Source organism: Hipposideros armiger, unplaced genomic scaffold, assembly GCF_001890085.2.
Source record: "Hipposideros armiger isolate ML-2016 unplaced genomic scaffold, ASM189008v1 scaffold_984, whole genome shotgun sequence".
Lineage (NCBI taxonomy): Eukaryota > Metazoa > Chordata > Mammalia > Chiroptera > Hipposideridae > Hipposideros > Hipposideros armiger.
The window spans coordinates 391806-408556 of record NW_017732334.1 but is presented as its reverse complement, the minus strand read 5'-3'; the positions used below and the strand labels follow the sequence as shown (position 1 = coordinate 408556).

At 36.5% G+C, this 16751-nt stretch overlaps 1 protein-coding gene across 5 annotated transcripts in view; it reads right to left on the bottom strand.

The window, feature by feature from the left end:
• Positions 1–7943: 7943 nt before the first annotated feature.
• The window catches only part of NAIP (NLR family apoptosis inhibitory protein), a 55203-nt gene continuing 46395 nt past the window's right edge, over positions 7944–16751 (bottom strand). For 2 of the 5 annotated variants that reach the window (XM_019631171.1, XM_019631167.1), the window contains 5 exons: positions 14213–14377; positions 12565–12717; positions 12118–12204; positions 9692–9856; positions 7944–8666 (listed from right to left, as the gene is read on the bottom strand). In XM_019631171.1, the coding sequence (XP_019486716.1) occupies positions 8302–8666; positions 9692–9856; positions 12118–12204; positions 12565–12717; positions 14213–14377 (935 nt within the window). In that variant the 3' untranslated portion in view covers positions 7944–8301. Of the gene's footprint in view, positions 8667–9691; positions 9857–10772; positions 10847–12117; positions 12205–12564; positions 12718–14212; positions 14378–16751 lie in introns of those variants that run through there. The other 3 variants (XM_019631169.1, XM_019631170.1, XM_019631168.1) reach the window with 3 other exon arrangements.

The window sequence follows — 16751 nt, the reverse complement described above, 5'->3', positions numbered from 1 at the left end:
AGTAGGTATTAATTTATATTCCCACCAACATTGAGTCCCTGTTTCCCAGTGTAGCCAATAATTTATCAAACCTTTGGATATTTGTCAATCTAATAGTTGAAAATGGTCTCATTGTATTTTTTATTATTTATCTTGTGAAGTTCAGTACCTTTTCATGTGTTTAAGAACTATGTGTCTTTTCTGAAAACGTTATGAACATCACCTTTGCCCACTTTCAACTGGGATATATGTTTTTCCTTTTTGATTTGCAAGAATTCTTCATATGTTAATAGAAACCATCCCTATGTAATATGAGTTGTAGATATTTTCTGTTTTGTCATTTTTTGTGACTTTGCTAATAGTGGTAGCAGTTATCATTTTGACAGAAATTTTTGCTTTTTATGTATTCATATTGCTTAATTTTCATATAGTCAGATTCATCCCTTTTTTGTGGCTTTTGGGTTTTCTTCTAATGTGTTTGTTTTGTTTAGTTGTTTTCCTGTATCTATATGGTTATTTCCCCGTTGTCATTTTACATATTTGTGTTTGCTCTCCTAAATTTTTGCTGCTAAGATTTTATCTGTAGTAGATCCTCCTTATTTATAGAATCTGTATATGCAAATTTACCTGCTTGCTAAAATTATCTGGTATTAACCCCAGAATCAGTATTCGTGGCACTTTCCCTATCATTCATGCACACATGCAGAGAGGTGAAAAATTAGTCACCTGACACATGTTCCCAGCTGAGGTTAAGCATTGCTGTTTTCTTGTTTCTGCTCTCTTACTGTAAACAAGTGCCCTTTTCAAAATTTAGTGCTATATTTTTCACATTTTTGTGCCTTTTGATTTCACTCTTTAAAATGACCATCAAATATTGTGCTGAAGTGCTGTCTAGTGTTCCCAAGTGCAAAAAGGCTGTGATGTGCCTTACCAAGGAAACACGTGTTAGATACATCTCATTGAGGCATGAGTTATAGAGCTGTTGGTTGAGTTCAGTGTTAATGAATGAACAGTACATATTAAATAACGTCTTTCAACAGAAACACATGTAAAATAAGGTTATGTATCAGTTGATAAATGACTAGAGGCTTGCAGGAACTTAGCCCTTTATTTCTTCTAGAGCAGTGGCTTAGTACTAATAAATGCAGTGTTTGTGGTGACTTTAGAACATAACTGCCATGAATGAGAAGCAGCTGTATTTCTTTTTAAGTCATTTTACAAACAGTATACAAAAGAATAAAGAGATACTGCAAATGACTTTCATTAGCAATTTTAATCATTCAAATGTAGCAAACCCAAATGTTTATACCATATGTTCCCAGTTTTGAATGTATAGTGTGTGTGTGTGTATGTGTGTGTGTGTGTATCCACCCACAATGCATAACATTCTTTGAATGCAGCTAACTATTCACCAGCTGTAATGCATGTACCTGAAATATATTTATCTTACAAATACTGATTCTAGATTTCAAATGAATGTCTACTGTAGTCTAGCTTTATCATTTCTTTGATTATTCATGCACTTGCTTCATCAAAACGCAGTACTTTTGAAAACTTCATGGCTTATAATTTTGTTGAATAGACAGATGATAACTTTGTTATGTAACAGCAAAACATTTCATTTTTACACTTATAAACACCAATTAAAATGATCAGTCCAATTATTGTTTTTCATTTGTCCAGCATCTGTTACCTTCCAATTACTTTATATATGCCTTCCACATTTGTTCACTTACAAACTCAAGTAAATTTTGGTGCACAAGCATCATAAAAGATGAAAAAAAACTGTCACATGTCCTTTTAGGAAAATGGGATGGGTCAGGTTTTTATCACAAAATATTATATAATAAAATCCTGTTGAATGACTAACTGGATGATTTTCCCATATTTCCTTTTTTATGCTCAGAAATAATATATTAATTCTTGAGTTTGAAAATATTCTCCTAAGTAGAATCTGTCATATCCTATGAAGACATGTCACAGGAGACTTTGCTTATATAAACAATCACCATTAGTCTAGAGTAGGGATCAAAAATTTTTTCTTACAGGGTTAAATAGTAAATGTTTTGGGCTATAATTTTCCAATCGCTGGTCTAGATGTTGCTATCTATTTACAGTGATCTTCTAATTGCTTTAATTATTAAGTCATTTCCTCTGTCAATTTTGTTCTCCTAGCTGTTAAGGACAGAAAATTAAAAAGTCTGAATTCTCAGCTGTACTCAAGGAAAGCTACAAGGATGGAGTCTCCAGACTTCCGTTAAAACTTCTTGAAAGATAATCTAATACTTTGGGCAACAGAATAAGAAAATTGAAGGATGATATAATAGTGAGGCTTTATTTCACGACTGATGGTTTATTTCATCATCCTTTTAGGTGACTTCTATCTCTAGTTTCTGTGGGTCAGAAATCCAGGAGCAGCTCGCTACGTGGTTCTCATGAGGCTGTAGTCAAGTTGTCAGCCTCAAGACTGCAGTCATCTCAGGGTTCTATGGGGTTAGAAGATACGTGCCCAAGCTCACTCACATGGTTGTCAGGAGGCCACAATACCTTGCTACTTGGGGCTCTCCATAGGCAGCCTGAGAGTCCACAACATGGCAGCTGGCTTCCCCAGAGTGAGTGATCCAGTAGAAAATGAGCAACACCATACCCGCTTGTATAACTTAGTCTCTGAATCACACATCATCACTTTTACCTTTTCTATTCTTCAAAAGTAAGTCCATCCCACCAGGGCATGAATACCAGGAGGCAGGAATTATTGGGAACCATCTTGAAGGCTAGTTGCCACAATGAGTTAAAATAAGTTCTAGGATGAATAACAACAAAATGTTTTAAGATAAGGAATAATGCAATCATGAAGATTCTATATTTTCAATTTTTAAAAGGCGAGTAGAGTTATAGAATAATTACAAGAGTTTCAGTAATGTTTTTAATAAGTAAATTTTCTTTGTTCTTTGGCCCCTAAGAAACAGTGAGTTATGAATCCTTAAAAATAGGACTGCTTGAAAAAGAAACTCAAAAACTAAAATTGGGTCCAGTGGACCCAGATTATACACCAGGGATTAATTTCTTCTTTCTGCTTTCAAGTTTTTAAAATTCCCTTCTTAACTATTATCTACTAAAGTGGGTATTTTAACACCACAAAGTTTCCTCTGAACAGTGCTTTAGTTGTATTCTGTAGATTCTATTATGTAGAATTCTTATAATTTTCTAGGTATTCCAAAAGTTTAGGTTTGTTTCCAACTCTGGGAATGTTTAATAAATGTTTTAATTCCTGAGTAGTTAGGAATACTTTTTAGATTTATATTGTAGTTGGAGAATGTTTGCATTGTTGTAATCACTATTGTTTTTAACACATTATTTTGATCATTGTTTTGTAATGTTTTAAATTCTATTAAGTCAGATCAAATACTACTGTTGCTTAAAATTTTTTAAATATTCTTGTCCATTTACTCTTCTAAATGAATTTCACAATTAATTTGTATATATTTAATTTATCCCATAAAGGTTGAAATTAGTATTACATTAAGTCTTTGTATTCAGATTTTTATTCTAGTTTTACTTACCTTGATTAAAACTACATTACCTTCCTTTCTATTTTCTCTTTCTTTACGATTTTATAAGAAAATATTTTTAAATTTAATAATTTTATCTAGACTTTTTTTTCAAATTCAGGTGCAGCTGTCTTTCAAGAAGGGCATTTTGATGTGCCCTGGTCGATGGTGAACAAAATTTTCATTTTCTTCATGAACTCTTGGATGATGTGCATTTCTTCTTGTCATATGTGACTCATGCTTAATCAGCCAGTATTTCTAGGGAATAATTAGTGTGAATAACTGAACAGTGGAAATGTGAGTGATTAAAAGAAACTCAAGGTCACATAGTGCAGAAAAGTCAGTCTGTCAGTATCGCAATTGAGTGGTATGTGTATAGTGTAACTTTCTTAGTATGTTAAGCTTTTTATTAATGCCTTTAAAAATAAATGATAAATTTTTTTTAAAGTCTTGACTATCTGAATATTTTTCTTTCAAATATATATGGTGAGGTGGAGTCTATAAAAAAAAAAACTAAGGCTTATTTGGGTAAAGGGGGTAGTACTATAAAGATACAAGCAATTGTAAAATAATGTTGCTGGTAATGCAAGGTTAGGAAACAAAACCTAGCCGAAGCTGAGTGTCCCAAGGACTGGAGCTGGCCAGTCAGGAACCAAGGTATATTGTTTCTTGGACATCGTATTTTCATTCTCCTCCCCGTACCTTCTCTTGTCTGTCTGCCTTGCTGTCTCCTGGCCTCCATACCCTCATCATGCACACTGCCTAACATGGTTGCCCAAGCCATTCTCTCTTCTTCACTACCTTGCAGTTCCAGCTATCATCCATTTGACTGTATCTGTATGTCTCAGTCAAATTCTCAGGAGAGATAGGAGATCATATGTTTCAGTTTAGTCTGAGGTTTGGTGTCCAGGGCACCTAGGATTCTTTCTGGTCCATTTAGCTGCGGGAGAAGAGGTTAATAGGCTAAATGCTGTTTTTTTCAGAGGTTTCATGCAGGAAAACCAAATGTGCCTAGCATATCAGTAACTGCCCAGTACATATTTGCTGAGTAAATGAATGTTCAGTGTGTGATAAGTAAGCTTTGCAGAATGGGATGTTCTATGGCTTAAGCTTTCTGGTACACGTTAAGTGGAGTTTTACCATTTTTCTTGACAATCAGCCAATATTTTGTATATTTTAATTTCCTGAGAATATGCCTGGTTAGATTTAGTTATAAAGGCAGCTTATTTGCTTTTTAAGATATTTTTGGATTTACCTCCCTTAATATCTATAATACAGTTGGAGAGAGGTAGGTTCAGGAAAATCATTTCAGCAAATGTTACTAACTTTGTGTGCTAGACACTATTACAGATGCTTGGGAGACAGCAGTGAACCAAACAGATGAAAGTTCCTGCTTACAGTGGTGGGAACCAGCTAGTAGCAAGCAAGTGAACTTTTTTTAATTAGTTTCAGGTGTACAAAACAATGTAATAGACATTTACACCCCTTTCCCAATCTACTACACCTCCGACGTATATAGCTGTTATAACTACTGACTTGATCCCTTATGCTGTACTCCACATCCCATTACTATATATATATTAAGTTATAGTTGACAGTCAATATTATTCAGCTTCAGGTGTACAGTACAGTGGTCAGGCATCTACACTGTCCATGAAGTGGTTTCCCTAACAAGATGTGCCCATCTGACACCCTATAAAATCTTTACAACATTATTGATTATATTCCCCAAACTCTTTCATATCCCTATGGCAATACTGTAGTTACCAATGTGTGCTTTCTAATCCCCTCACCTTCTCCCTTATCCCCACCCCCGCCCCCCATCTAGCAATCATCAGTTTTTTCTCTGTATCTGTGAGACTATTTCTGTTTAGTTTGCTCATCTATTGTTCTTTAGATTCCACATATAATTGAAATTATATGGTATTTGTCTTTCTCTGACTTATTTCACTTAGCATAATGTTCTCTAGGTCCATCCATATCATTGCAAATTGTAAGATTTCATTCTTCATGGCCGAGTAATATTCCATCATATAAATGTACCAGTTTCTTTTTTTCTTTTTCTTTTTTTTAATATAGGAAGATATTGACAACTTTTTTTTTTAACTTTATTGGGAAACACTGTGTTTTTCCCAGGACCCATCAGCTCCAGTCAAGTTGTTGTCCTTCAGTCTTAGTTGTGGTGGGTGCAGCTCAGCTCCAAGTCCAGTCTCCTTTTTCAATCTAGTTGCAGGGGGCACAGCCCACAATCCCATGAGAGAGTCCAACCGGCAACCTTGTTGTTAAGAGCATGCACTCTAACCAACTGAGACAACCGGCTACCCACTGGCACCTCAGTGGCAGCTCAGCTCAAGTCGTTGTCTTCAATCTAGTTTCGGAGGGCACAGCTCACTGGCCCATGTGGGAATTGAACCGGCAACCCTGTTGCTCTGAGCTCAGGCTCTAACCAACTGAGCCACCCAGCCACCCCATGTACCACAGTTTCTTAATCCAGTCATCTACTGATGGGCATTTCGGTTGTTTCCATGTCTTGGCTATTGTGAATAGCACTGCAATAAACAGGGGTGCATATTTTTTTTCAAATTAGCGTTTTGGATTTCTCTGGATAGATACCTAAGAGTGGAATTGCTGGGGCATAAGGTAGTTCCATTTCCAGTTTTTTGAGATACCTGCATACTGATTTCCATATGGCTGCACCAATCTGCAGTCTCACCAACAGTGCACCAGGGTTCCCTTTTCTCCACAGCCTTGCCAGCACTTGTTGTTTGTTGATTTATTGATGATAGCCATTCTGACCTGAGTAAAGTGGTATCTCATTGTGGTTTTTATTTGCATTTCTCTAATGATTAATGAGGTTGAGCATTTTTTCATGCCTGTTGGCCATCTGTATGGTCCTCTTTAGAGAAATGTCTCTTCATGTCCTTTGCCCATTTTTTAATTGGGTTGTTTTTTAGGTATTGAGTTGAACGAGTTGAGTTGAATGAGTGTTTTATAAATTTTGGATGTTAACCCCTTATCAGATGTATTATTGACATATATCTTCTTCCATTCAGTAGGATGCCTTCTTGTTTTATTGATGGTTTCCTTTGCTGTGAAAAAACTTTTTAGTGGAGCAAAAGATATTGCTCATCTCTGTTTGTCTGCTGAACTATGTTATCATTGTATGCAAGTGAACTTTTATAAGGTGGCAGACAGTGATACATACTGTAGAGAAAAGTGAAGCAGGGAAAGGGGTCAGGCAGAGTGAGACTGGAAGTCGGGATGCTTTTTTAAAAAGAAAGTCAGTAAACTCATTGAGGTGACAGTTGAGCAGCGATCTGAAGGAAATGAGAGCCATTCACATAAGCAGAGGGATAACCTCCCAGGCAAAGAAAATGACAAGTGCAAAGGCCCCAAGACAAGAGCATGTTTAGCATGTTCAGGAAACAGCAAAGAAACCATGGCTGAGCGGAAGTGAGCAAGGAGAGGTTGAAGATTTGAGATGGAGGTAAGAGAGGTAGCCTGGGGTCAGATCATTTGTAGGCCACTATAAGGTCTTCAGCATTTACTTTGCGCTGGGAATCCATTGGAGGGTTTTGAACCAAAGATGTAGCATGATCTGATTCATAAAAAGAGCCTTCTGGCTGCTATGTTGAAAATAGATCAGAAGTTTCAAGGAAGGAAACAGGCCAACTAGTTATGACAAGTGGGTATTAGTAGTGGTTAGATCTGAGTGTATTTTGCAAGTGGGGCTCAGGATTTGCCAATAGATTACATGTGAATTGTGAAAGAGGAGAGGGGTTAAGATGATACACAAGGTTTTGGGTCTAAGCAAGTAGCAGAATAAAGTTGCCATTTAATGAGATGGAGAAGTCTGAATAAAGAGTACTTTGGTGGCAAACCATTCAGAAAATTCTGCTGCTTAACTGGTAGGACAAACACATGTAGACATTCACATTAAATGTAATACCTTGAGCCATATGAAGTCACTAAAGAGAAAATATGTTCTGCCTAAGCAGAGTGGATTTATAAGAAAATTCTAAGACTATTATAGCATATGTTGAACTATCAAACATGGTTATGTAAAAAAGCATTGATACTCAATTTTCTAGAAAACACAAATTTAGGTAATCTTCAGTAATGCTAAATTCTATTCTGCATTTTCTTTGCTTATATAGCAATGTTGAATCAAAAGCCTCTGGAATAAAAGCATTTCCCCCTAAACCCTATTTCTTCACAATGGCAGTGGATAAACGGAAGGTGTAAGTAAACTACTCCACCAAAGGGAAATGCAAAACAGGTTCCATAGGATTAAGGAATCTCTCCTGGCCCACAAAAGATTCATCTGAAGTGAACTCTTATTTCATCTATGTATGAAACTGATTCAGTCCTTAGGTTAGTCATTTCACATGTAACTTGAATACTTCTTCCATATTGTGGCTTTAAGATAGATCAGTGTATCTTCCCCAACCCCTCCCTGTGGCTTTGTTACTCTTTACCATAGTTAACCTGAAAACCTGATGCTGACTCTGAATGGAGGGTTAGATGTATAAACTTGATTGAAGGGCTGATCTTTAGTTGGGGAGAATCACTCAGGGACTTCACAGATACTGGTAATAATCTATTTCTTGAACTCAGTGATGGGCAAGCAGGATTGTTGTTGTTTTTTTACATTCCTTATATATTTTACAAATATTCTTTTGTATGCAATATTTAATAAAATATTTTTGGATAATTAGGTTTTTAGAATTGTTGACAAAAATTTTCTTGATTCAGCAGTTTTTAGCTAAATCTATTTCTGAATGATTGGAGAGAATGGCAGTACCCATTTCCAATGAATAGTTAAGTGTTTAGATTGAGGATGTCTTTCTTTCATAGAAGTAAGCAGTGTGATATCTTCTTCATCCAGGAGCCAGCTGAACATGTTAAGTCTGATGAGGCTTGGCAGCCGTAACATACATTGACTCAAAGACTTGACTGTTACGGCCTGAGCTTTGATACATTCCGTGAAATGCCTGGAAATAGTCAACTCTTGCAAGTTTGGCAGGTTGTCCAGTGCTTGAAAGAAATTTTTATATCCTTCCTCTGTAATCTTGTGATTGATTGAAAGACTTAAGTTCTCAAGGTTCTGGAAACCTCCATCGATTGCTACCTTGGCTATAAAAGCAAAATATTTATGAAAACAGAATCATAAGGACTTTTATTTCAATCATAGACTAGGTTATTTCAACTGACCTCCTCTCCCATCATCACCACCACCACCACCACCACCACTGAGAATAGAAAATGCCCGATAGAATATTTTTAAAATATCTCCTTTAAAGTCCCAAAGAGCTAAGTTAATAAAGAACTGTCTGGCCAAAACCCAAGAGAAAAGCAGAACAGAGAAGTTAAGTTAAGCCCTAGAGCCCTGAGACCACTTTTGCTGTGCTAGTCTTGTCATCCTGGACAATTTTGGACTTCTCCTTTGGTCTGGCAGGAAAACATAGAGATTGTGGCAACCACATCTCCCCTTTTACAGAGAATAGGATGTGACATTCCTGAAACCATGTCTTCTCACTGTCTGCTACTAAACACTCCACTTGTTGCCCAGAAGGGACCCCCGTTATTGAGGGTTCTGAAGGACATGGGATCCTGGCACACAGTTAGTTCTCAATATACGTTGACTTTACTTTGGAAGTGGATACCTAGCAAGGTTTTTGTTTTGTTTTTAATTGGTAAATCTCTTTTTCTTAATTTGGGCTAAGGTTAGGTTTGTTTTCACTCTAGAGTCCATGATTGTAGCATGACTAACTTTAGAAACTGAGGTACTGAGAAAATGAAAACATTGATCTGTACATTTATGATTTGTGTACTTTTATGTATGTGTATTAATATTCCATTTTTTAAAATACTGTAAAAAGTACATGGTTTGTGGCCAGGTGTCTGCAATGCTAGGTGTTAAGAACACAGCCATGAGGGCTTGTATAGCCTTAAATGGGAAGCCGTCTTTACTTCTAAATCTGGCCAAATGAACCTAAATCCACAGAACGTAAGAGGGAACAATAAGGTAGCGAAAATGAGGAAGTGTGTTGAAGATTTTTAGAGAGACAAAAGTTTTTATAGACATTTTGCAGCAGAAAACATAAGTAATATCACTGGCTTTCATGCAAGCTGAAACATTTTATTTGAGGGTAACTCACCAATTTCTATTATACTGTCATCATTCAAAGTCTGATAAAATGAGAGAACTCGGAGATATTGAAGATGCCGACACTGCTGGATGATCAGTTTGGCCACTTGCTGAATCCCCTCCCCAGTAGGAAGGATCAATTCTTCCAGGTTATTAAGAGAACCTAAAGTGTAGGCTATCAGAAGAGACACAAAAGTTATTTTCCATACTGTGTTCCCAAACAATGGTAATCTATAGCCTCAAAATTATGCACCATCCAGGACTCCCCATGTAGCATAGAGGTTTTCCTCTTCCTCTCCAAGGCCAAGAGAAAGGGGTCAGCCTATACCTTGATCTTCGTTGCTCCCTCCAGACAACCATTCCTCCACCCTCCCCTGATCAATCTGCTCTGCACTGGAGTCCAGAATGCCTATCACATATCCATTTCCTCTTTTAGAATGAAGCTTCTACTGGCTCTCTCCTAGCTCAGTGCCTTCAGCACCCTTCTTTTCAATCCCACCTCCTGCTAGTACCTCAGTGCTTTCTATCTCTGTCCCCGCAGCATTAAAGTCTCACAATCCACCACTCTCATAGCTTTCCTTTTCACTTTGATCCCTCCTTAGCATGGTACATTATGGATCACTGATCCCTAGAAACTTCTCTACTTCTGAGGCCTTATATCTGGAAATGTTTCAGACACTTTCTAGCATAAAACTATGTTCCAGATTTATCTCTTACTTTCCCTGTCCCAGTTTATATCTGCCATTTCTCCAAGAACCTTGGTTCCTTTTAGGGAAGCCAGTGTTGAGAAGTCAAGATCTGGGCATTTGGTGTGCTCATCGCTATTAAGGTGTTTTCTAGTCTCTCACTTGACTGAGCTGAGAAATATGTATATTAGTGTGTGTATATAAATGGATATCTATATGTGTATATTGATCTGTTTATTTGTGTGAATAGGTTAAAAACATGAGCCCACATTCCAATTCTAATTTAATGCTTCCTCAAAGTTCTTTCTAGCCTCCCCTTTCAATATTTATAAATTTCTTTAATAGTGAGGAAACTTGGCTCTCATTATACTCAAGTGATTTGCTTAATCCATCTTTTGTACATACCAGCCACCTCCTTGGCCCCAGATCCTGCCTCTGCTGCCTCAGTGCTTGTGCACCTCCCTCACCAACACAGCTACCTCCAAAGGAAGAAAACAGGAAGAGATCCAGGTGATCCTGAAGCATGCTCAAGTTTGAGAAGCAGTGCTGCTCAACACTCCCTATCTCCACTTATATTTTCCTGTGTTAAAAATGAGGCAACAGCCCAAAATGGAGTTGCATATGCTAAGCCCCATGTCACCAAACCAAGACTTAGCATTTTGGCTCTCCCAGAAATGGAATCTTAAACCAGTCAATCAGGAATTGCCTGAGCAGTACTAGTTAAGTAATCTGCCTGATGGACCCCTGCCATCCCCTAAAGGAAAGTAACCTTGCAATAACCAACCCGCCCTTTTACCTAGTATACCATATTTCCCCATGTATAAGATGCACCCTTTTTCGAAAAATTTGGGGTCTAAAAGCTGGGTGTGTTTTATACAGTGGTTGTAGATCATTGTCAAGTCATTTAAGAAGTGTGGCATTTCAAATGCCATAGATGGAATTGAGGACAAGGCAATCTATGAAGACAGTGATTCGTCATCAGACACAGATGAGGACAAGCTAATGGTTGGGAGTTTTGACAATGATGAGGAGTTGTAAGAATTTTATGATGAATAAAACTTGAGTTCAATAACTTTATGTAATACATTTTTTTTTCAAATTTCGGGCCCCAAAATTAAGGTGCATCTTATACATGGGGAAATACGGTAACTTCCTTATTCCTGCTGTCTTCTGCCAATAAAAGTCATTCATTCTGTACAGCTCCTCAGAGCTCCTTTCTATCTGCTAGACTGGATGCTGCCCAATTCAAATCCATTTTTGTTCAAATAAATGCTTAAATTTTTAATGTGCTTCAGTTTAACACCTGTTAGAATTTTTTTCCATGAGCATACATTACTTTTGTAATCATTAAAAACATGAAAAAGTATTTAAGCTCTTTCTATACTTAATCATGTTGTTAAAGCCAAGTTTTCACATACTGAATTTTCTTAACCTTAAAAGATAGTTTCATCTATACCTCAGTGACCTTTGAAACAGCAGACTTAAGATGTTTGGAATGGGTACCTGACAATGAAATTGCATAATACTATAATGACCAAATATGTATTCTAAGAAATAAGGCACTCTGAGGATATTGCTTTGAATGAGATTGAGTGAGATGAATGCATCTGGGAGGTAAAAGTTGAGCAGCACTGTCCCTCCTGATTAGCTATGGCAACTAATAACGATTTTTTTGTAGCTAATGCGAAATAGGAGATGGGTTTTGTAGGGAAGAGAATAATAAGTAAAAGGCACTGTTTTGTAAACATACCAAAATTTTCAGATGTTTCCTTATCAGGAAATTGTTGGAATTCAAGATTTAATGTCTTCAGAGAAATAAAATTTGGCAAAGTGATGACTGTAAAAGAGAAAAAAAAGTCTAGTTACATCAGCTATATCTCTTATACCAAAAAGTAATGTATTTAAAGAATATTTTTAAAGTGACAAAAAGTAATACAGTAATTCAGATTGAACTAAATAGTATGACTAAGATAAAACAAACCTTTGCTCAGGAAATAATGCTGATAACTAGAAATATTTAAGCTTCTAGAAACAAACACAACTTATTCGATAACTTCATTTAAGATCAGATACCTATTGCAATAGTTCTTTGACATCAATTGCATGTTTAAAATTTGGCTACATATTTTTAAAAAGTGCTTAGAATGACTGTCCACAGAAGCATCTTAAACCAAAATTTTACAATTACAGCTCTTACCAAATGGGATGACTTTAAAAAATGCTCCAGAAAGCTTAATTTCTTTGAGTTTCTTGCAGGAAGCAAGTACAGTCATGAGAGACTCAAAATCCGAAAAGAAATTACATTGCAGATGGAAAACATGAAGGTTTGGAGAATTCTGAATTAATTTAACTGTAAAATATCAATGATTTGAGAAATTAGAGAAGATTGGAAATTTCTATCAGGATTAGCCACATAATTTATTGTTTTGGTTCAACAATACTGAATTAAAACAAAGCACCATGATGTAATGATCCAAGAATCAGGCCACTTGGGGCTTCGGTTCAGGTTCTGCACCTAACTATAACTAGCAAGTTATGTTGAATTCGGACATGTAGCTAGTGACCCTCTCTGGTGATCCATTTTCTCTCCTGTAAAACAAGGGCATTGACTCAGTAAAGTCATCTTCAGCTTTTTTTTATTTTTAAATACATTTTTATTGGGGAACAGTGTGTTCTTCCAGGACCCATCAGCTCCAAGTCAAGCAGTTATCTTCAATCTAGTTGAGGCTGCAGCTCCTTGACGCATGCGAGAATTGAACTGGCAACCTTGGTTTTATGAGCCTGTGCGCTAACCACTGCCCCTCACCTTCAGCTTTAACATAACATCCTAATGTCTCTAAGTCTGACATTTACACAAAAGGAATACTATATAAAGAAACACAAAAGCTGGGGGTAGGCCGAGTGGCTCAGTTGGTTAAGAGCTCGCGCAAGAGTGCGAGCTCTGAGCAACAGCAGTTCGATGCCCGGCCCGAGCTGAGTTGCCGCTGAGCTGCCAACAGGTGGCAGGATGGCTCAGCTAAAAAAAAAAAAGAAAAAAAAAAGAAACACAAAAGCAAAGAGACGAAAAGCAACTCTGAAACAAAACCTAGATTTGATGTGAAAATTGCTGACAAGTGTGAAAAAACTACCACTTCCAGCTTCAGCTTCAGGGACTTCTTTTGCATGCAGCCCTGCGTGTCAGTTCCATAGAGATTTACATTTCCTCAGTCCTTAGTGTTCAGTCTTACTGAAGTAAGGAATTGCTGATGCCAGAATCATTCTGCTAAATGATGTATTTATGAAAGATGGCTGTACAAGTAAGTGGTCCATCAACCACGAGAAAAACAGGTACGTGCTTCTGATTGCTACCAGAATATTTCCTTCTACCTAATCTGACATATCTGTAAATTGCACTGAAGAGCAATTTAAATAAAAGAACTCTACAAATTATTTTGGAGAGGCAGTATACCAGTGCTTAAGAGCTCAAATTTAGTAGTAGTCAGAATTCCTGTGTTTGAATCACACATCTATCATTTCCTTAGCTGGGTGACCTTGAGCCAAGTACTTAATCTCTTTATACCTCAATTTCCCAAGCTGTAAAATGAGAATAACAATAGTACCTTACCTCATAGAATGAGTGTGGAGGTCAAATGAGTTCAATGTGTAAAGTGCTTGGAACAATTCCCAGCCTGCAGCAAAGGCTCCATAATTACAAATAGCTCTCGGCTTTCTTACTGAGAAGGTGCTAGTCCCACAATTTACCATGGATACAGGCCACATCCACACAAGTTTTCATTCTTAAATGAATTATTGGTCAAGCTTTTCCAAGTGATATAAAAATAAGTACATCAAAGTGCCACCCTTACCTAGTTTGGAAGGACTATCCTCCCCTGAAATTCGGATCCATAATTTTTCCATATGGTGGAGATTTAGGAATTCTTCAGAAATGACTGAAAAAATATTTTCTTTATCCAGATTCACAGACAGCTCTTTCAGGCATGGGAACTTGTCCAAATTGGGAAAGAGTTGATCTAGAAAGCAGCACACAATTTTCCATTATTAATCTAAAGAGTTCCAAATCGTAAACTTGAAACTCATTTTGATTCATCAACCTCTTTTCATACTTTCAAATGAAAACCTTTCACTACCATAACACGTTACTTTCTAGAAAATACATATGTGAAGATACTACTTTATGCAGCATTTACTGAATGTCTACTTGTGGGAAGCCTTGTGCTACTCTGGATTCACAAAAATAAGACCTCACCTCAACAAATGATGCTGGGACAACTGTATTACCATGTGCAAAACAATGAAGTTGGATCCCTACCACCCAGCACCATATACAAAATTAACTCAAAATGGATCAACGACCTAAATATAAGAGCTAAATCACACCTCTAAGAACACATAGCTGTAAAATCTTCATGAACTTGGATTTGTCAATGGATTCTTAGATATGCTACCAAAAGCATTAGCAAAAAAGAAAAAATAAATTGGACTTCATCAAAATTTAAAACTTAAATGCATCAAAGACACTGAAAAGGCAATCTACAGAATAGGAGAAAATAGCTTCAAACCATATGTCCAATAAGGATTTGATATCCAGAATATACAAAGACAACTCAAAAAGACAACACAATTTAAACATGTCTCAAACTCAAAAACAGCTAATAAGCACATGAAAAGATGCTCAACATCATTAGTCATTAGGGAAAAGCAAATCAAAACCACAATAAAATACGACTTCACACCTACTAGATGACTTTATGATTAAAAACAACAACAAGCATTGATGAGGATGTGGAGAAATTGAAGCCCTCCGTATATTGCTCTTTGTGCAGCCACTGTGGAAAACAGTTTGGAGGTTCCTCAAAAATTAAATAGAATTACTGCTAATATGAACCAGTAATTCCACTTCTGGGTATAAATCTAAAACAAAAGCAGGGTCTCAAGGAGATATTTGCACACCCCTGCTCATAGCAACATTACTTACAATAGCCAGAAGGAACAATGCAGTACACACACAGTGGAATATTACTCAGCTATAAAAGAAATGAAGTTCTGGGCTGGCCGAGTGGCTCAGTTGGTTAAGAGCATGAGTTTGAGCTCTGAGCAACAGCGGTTTGATGCCTGGCCCGAGCTGAGCTGCTGCTGAGCTGCCAACAGGTGGCAGGATGGCTCAGCTAAAAAAAAAAAAAAAAAAAAAAAAAAGAAATGAAGTTCTGATTCATGCTACAACATGGAAGAATCCTGAAAACATGCTAAGCGAAATAAGCCAGATATTGTATGATTCCGCTTATATGAAATATCTAGAATAGACAAATTCATAGAGACAGAAAGTAGAATAGACATCAGCAGCTGGGGAGAAGGAGTTATTGTTTAGTGGGTACAGAGTTTCTGTTTAGGATGATGAAAAGTTTCTGGAATAGTGGTGATGGTTGCACATCATTGTAAAAGTACTTAATGCCACTGAATTGTATACTTAAATGGTTAAAATAGTACATTTTATGTATAATACCATCTACCATAATAATAGTATTAAAAAGAGTGAGCAAAATTTTTATAAATTTGATAAATAACCTACAGATCCAAAAAACATGTAGTGACCCTCAAGCAAGATATATACAAAGCAAAGCACACCTAGGCATATAACAACCTGTTGAAAAACCAAAGCCATATTATCAACAATTAGAAAATGAAAAATAGGTGTATATTTACATAAGTATCAAAAAACAAAAGTATCTAGGAATAAATCTAATGAAAGAATTATAAAGCCTACACTGAAAACTCTCAAATATTACTTAGGGAAGTGAAAAGGGGCACAAATAAATTGGAGATATTATTTCCCAGCAAGTATAAGCCCTTGCTTTCATTAAGCAGATAAGGGAGGGTGATCTCAAGCATCATCTTTATATATAGTTCTTTTACTAATATGTAATTTGGATCTGTGTATTAAGAGCCTTCATTAGTTAATATTTCATTAATTTTTATCTGAGTTGTTTGAAACTCATTATTTAGAGGCCTTTCACTAATTCATACTACTGACAAAAATAGAGTAGTGAAGGTTTATTTTATATCTATTCTATCAGCAAGAATTTATGGTCTCATGCTTTCAGAAGTTTTATCTACCTAAAACTCAGAGTGAGCAAATAAAATTACCATCAGAATAGTTGGCTAAATCAGGAATAGAAAAGACAGTCTGGGGAATATAATCAATAATGTTATATTTTTTAGGGGGCCAGTTGGACTCATGTCCTGTTAAAGAGACCACCACATTATATTTCTGAAGCTGATGTTGAATAATATTGTATGTTAACTATAATGATATATACATATAGTCACGGGATGTGGAGTAGAGTGTGGGAATGGAGTCAATGGAATTGTAATAGATAAGCATGATAT